At 37.8% G+C, this 4,682-nt stretch overlaps 1 protein-coding gene across 1 annotated transcript; it reads left to right on the top strand.

The window, feature by feature from the left end:
* Nucleotides 1–2,152: 2,152 nt before the first annotated feature.
* On the top strand, nt 2,153–4,374 carry LOC107549107 (DNA-binding protein inhibitor ID-2-like). Its single transcript, XM_016230061.1, has 3 exons — nt 2,153–2,597; nt 2,878–2,938; nt 3,588–4,374. Exons 1-2 carry the CDS (start codon nt 2,262–2,264, stop codon nt 2,932–2,934), a joined length of 393 nt encoding a protein of 130 aa, XP_016085547.1. The 5' UTR covers nt 2,153–2,261; the 3' UTR covers nt 2,935–2,938; nt 3,588–4,374.
* The last annotated feature ends 308 nt before the right edge of the window (nt 4,375–4,682 follow it).

Here is a 4,682-nt window from a genome sequence, read left to right as displayed (position 1 = left end):
TCGGGGGCGTGCGTTCATTTCGAATCAACGAAGAGTTCATTTCAGAGAATCGGTTCAGTAAAGCAAAGTCAACACTGACATCCTTACCTGCAACTCTAAAACGTCCCAATTTAGTTAATTATTGCAATTTGTTAAGATAATTTTTTGTGTCGCAGTTCAGCCATGAAATTCAATTATCTCTCGGCTGAAAACGCTTGCTTGTAGCCTAGGCAATTAATGAAACCCTATTATTCAAAGCACTTTGTTTTGTGTGTTGATAAATCTGTCATACAGTCACGTTTTTATTTGTAAACATTTCGACTCATCTCTAGTCTTCAGTTCACTTCACATGATCTGACCAGTTCACTCTAGTTAGACAAGTCTTTTTACAACGTGTATTTTTAATATTTGGGAAGTAGCCTACATTAAAAAAAAATTTAAATCAAGTAAATTATTTGTATAGCACTTTTAACAATACACATGATTTCAAATCTGCTTTACAGAAAATAGGATGTTAAAGTTTATAGGCTATCTTAATACAATACTACCTTAAGTCGCATTAGCAGCTAGGCGATAACTTCACGCAACCGAGATTTGCAGTATAGTATCGGTTTTGCGATTAGGCCCAGTGCTGGGGAAAGTTACTTTTAAAAGTAATGCATTACAATATTGCGTTACTCCATAAAAAAGTAACTAATTACGTTACTTAGTTACTTTTTATGGAAAGTAATGCGTTACTTTACTTTTGCGTTACTTTTTAAATCTTGACAGGGCTTGCTTGTTTGTTTTTAAAATAAAAAAGTTATATTTTTGGAAAATATAAAAGCATTTTCACACCAAAAGTGAAATGAATAAGCCTCAGGCTGAAGCGAAAGTAAATTTACATCCGTACAGTAGAATGCAGAAGAAGAAATTTCAACACACTTCAGCAATAAACAAAGACACACAAATGTTTGCCTAGAGTAATTCTTGCTTATTAGTACAGTTGAACTGGATCATCGAAGGTCAGAAGCAAAGACATTGCTTCATGGTTAATTGAATGGGATTAAATACATAAAGGATATTTGTGTTGTTTAACATTTAGTTATTGCAGGTTTGCGTCATATTCTGAGTTTCATTATTTTTTATTCATTTTGAGGAATACTGAATCTGTTTAGTTTTTTTGTGAGTGAGATGAATTAATGCATATTCATATTTATTTTAGAACTACAGTAACGTCTTCTGGTTTCTCTCAACATGGGGACAGGAGAGCTGTCAATCAATAAATTGGAAAAAAAGTAACTTGCGTTACTTATCTGAAAAAGTAACTCAGATATTCTCTTGTAAATTAAAAAGTAATGCGTTACTTTACTAGTTACTTGAAAAAAGTAATCTGATTACGTAACTCGCGTTACTTGTAATGCGTTACCCCCAACACTGATTAGGCCTAGTTGTAGCGCAAATCCGCGGGTGGAGAATGAATCTCTCCGCGAAACGGCTCAACCCGTCCATTTCGGTTACGAAGAGTCGACTCAAAAGAATGGTTCGTTCACGAATCAAACAGCGTTACAATTCCAAGGGCATAATCCCAGTTGCATAAATTTAGCCACTAAGACTACGTTTTACGAAGAACTAATCTGACCAACTAGTTAGCCAAGGTCAATGAGTAGTGAGTCTTACTTTTCGGATTAAAAAACGACCAATCTACGTTTTTAAAAAGTAAAAAGTTTAAAAACTGATTAAAAAAGTTACGACTAGTTGACTAACTTGAAAGACTAGTCTAAGCCACAGTTCCAGTGTCTATGGCTTGTTGTAACAGTTAAAAAAAAGTTCTGCATACCAACTCGTTTGCATAAAGTCTTTAAGTGCACACAATGGGGATGGAGAGATGGGCAACTAAATAAACTTGCAAGAAAATAAACCTCTGGCGTTAATAAAGTTTTAAATATGACTTGTATGTTGATGCTGTGAGACGTTACAAATGCAAATCCCTCGCAAAAACCATCCCGTTGCATTATGTATACATGTGATGTTATTTGTCAGTGCACGCAGTTGCTCGGATACTCTTCAACACGAGGAAAGAGTGCAGAGGATGTGGGAGGTGCTCACGTGCTGCGAATTTGGCCAATGTTGATGCCCCGGTTCACAGAATGACGTCGTCTCATCGACCAATCCGCTTCATTCTTTATGCCTTATAACAAACCCAGTTGGGTTGCTATATAAACGCATTGACAACAAGCTTCCAGCGCAGATCTGTGGGAGAATCGCATACCCTGAAATTAACCACAACATCGTAATCCACTATGAAGGCAGTCAGTCCGGTGAGGTCCATAAGGAAACCCGCCTTGTATTTCTCGGAGCATAATCTCGGCAATTTACGGAGCAAGAGCTCCTCGGACGACCCGCTCAGTCTCCTGTACGACATGAATGACTGCTACAGCAGGTTGAAGGAGCTCGTGCCGAGTTTACCGCAGAACAAGAGCGTGAGTAAGATGGAGATCTTGCAGCATGTCATAGACTACATTCTGGATCTTCAGATCGCACTGGACCAGAACCCGCAACAGCAGATCCTCGGACAGAGCCCTCCAAAAAAGTCTGTCAGATCACTCGGCGCTGATATCAGCATCATCTCCTTCCAGGTAAGTCAAGTTTGTAGGACATTTCATTCTGACTTATCGTGCTGGTTAGTCAAAGTAATTTATATTAGCGTAGCCTAATGATAAATCGTACATCGCGGTTATAAAAGAAGTGATTGAAGTGTGAAATGACAACAGTATGCAGTGTTGTTTCAGCATCGATGAAAAAGAAAGAAGTGAACAGTATGCAATGCAATCAGCATGAATTAAAAACGCATAATGTATAACACCAACTTGAAATGTAACTTGTGCAAAATCATTGTTTACTTCTGTTAATTAACAGCCCAGTAACCCTCAAAGAGAGATCAACTCAGATGACCTCATAGCCCTGTCTCGTTGAAATGGTAAGTTCGATGCTCTACGAAATAGCTGGTTTCACGTGAGAAGCTGTAACAAAGTTAAACTTTTGCACGTGGGGCAGTTGGGCTGTTTGCCAGCGGTGCAGCGCACCTGCGCATAATTATTATGCATGTTGTATGGACTTGTTAAAACAAAGAGAAATTGTATTACTTTATAATTTAAGTCATTTAAACATGGTATACTGCTTAATTGAACACGTTGTTTTATTACAGTTGGTAGAAATGTCATTAAACTTTGATGATTCTCAAAACACTCAATGTTTTCTGTGACGCACAATCAAAAAAAAATCATTTTGTGGTGCACAGAAGAAAGTCGTACAAGATGAGTGACTCGATCTTTATTTTTTGATTGTTCAGTAATGGGTCTAATACAATGTTTGCGTATAGCTACGTTATTTTAAAGTACTATCAAATATATGTATGTCCGATGCTCGTGTAGACTCCTCCATCTGGAGCAGTATGGGATTGCCCGGTATTTCGCTAGTGTTTGGTTAAAAGTCCGAAAAAAACGTCCTGTGGCTTCCTCCCTGGCGCCAGTCTGTCCGGATCTCTGTCCTTTTGCCTTTTCTAAACGCCTCTCTCCCTCTCTCTCTCTCTCTCTCACACACACACACACACACACAATCTTTTGCAGGTGTTTCGGTCGTGGAGCAAAAACAGGGGCTTTTTGTGTTTTTGTCCCGTGTCATTCGCCTGGACTTCGTCTTGAATGACAAAGGATTTCCCTCGAACGGACATAAAGAGTTAGTTATACGGACTTTCATATTCTTTCTTCCAAAGGAAGATTCAAAAAGGCTGGAGAGATTTGAAAGGAAAACAATAATTAAGCAAGCAATTTCACAAAGCAGGATTTTTTTTCTTTTCTGTTTTTCACCTTGCTTTTATGTTGTCAAGATGTTGCGCAAAACGAGCGCGCATTTTAATAGCTCTAATCCAGCTCGTCAAAGGCTGCGGACTCTGTAAAAATGTACTTTTGTTTTCTCTTTCTGCTGAAAATGTGATGTTTATAATATTACAGAAAATTTTATAATTATAACGTAAATGGCACTTTTATACTGTACATAATTAAGTGCTGTGTCCTTGTCTGAGCTATAGTTACAAATGCATTGCTTTTGTTGTATTTTTCATTTTTGCAAATGCATAAAGCTTATTAACTTATTACCGTTCAGGCTGTGAAACTACTTCTTGTATTGTAAAGGCTGTAAGGTTCAGGGGGTTTGGGACAATGGGAGGGGTGGGGGTTATAGGATATTCTATTTTTTTTCACCCATATATACGTTTTGTCTGAGCGTCCAAATGTTTCGTTAACTACAAAAGTTAAACCTTTCGTCAAAGCACACTAAATAAACGTTCGAAAATAGAAGTACCCTTTGCCCTTGCGTTTGGTAACCATAGGCTGCTCCAGCTCATAACAGTCCGGCTCTGTATGGGGTGGTACATAAAGAAAAAAATCGCATTACCCCCCAAAGTATACCACCAAAAAAGTTTGTGTAACAGCGAAAAGTATTGATAGAAATTCCTTTAAAAAAACAAGTGTTCAGGGTGTGGGATATAATTGTAATGCATGAACTACTGGTGCCACCCATCTGTAATTCAAGGTACTAAAATAAGTTTGCTCTTACCAAATTGTTTCGTGGGAACACATTTCTGCACGAGTGTGTAGAGAACAGCAAAATGTTTTTTTTTTAGTCATTTTTCTTCCTCAAACAAAGACTAAAGAAAAGATGGA

The sequence above is a fragment of the Sinocyclocheilus grahami genome, unplaced genomic scaffold (genome assembly GCF_001515645.1).
Source record: "Sinocyclocheilus grahami isolate Dianchi unplaced genomic scaffold, SAMN03320097.WGS_v1.1 scaffold362.1, whole genome shotgun sequence".
Taxonomy (NCBI): Eukaryota; Metazoa; Chordata; class Actinopteri; order Cypriniformes; family Cyprinidae; genus Sinocyclocheilus; species Sinocyclocheilus grahami.
Note: the sequence above shows the minus strand (reverse complement) of the source record. Positions and strands in the feature narration are given on the sequence as shown.

Coding starts and splice junctions, on each gene's coding strand:
- LOC107549107 (XM_016230061.1), top strand. CDS start 2,262: ATGAAGGCAGTCAGTCCGGTGAGGTCCATAAGGAAACCCGCCTTGTAT. Junction 2,598..2,877: donor TCAGCATCATCTCCTTCCAG/GTAAGTCAAGTT, acceptor GTTAATTAACAG/CCCAGTAACCCTCAAAGAGA.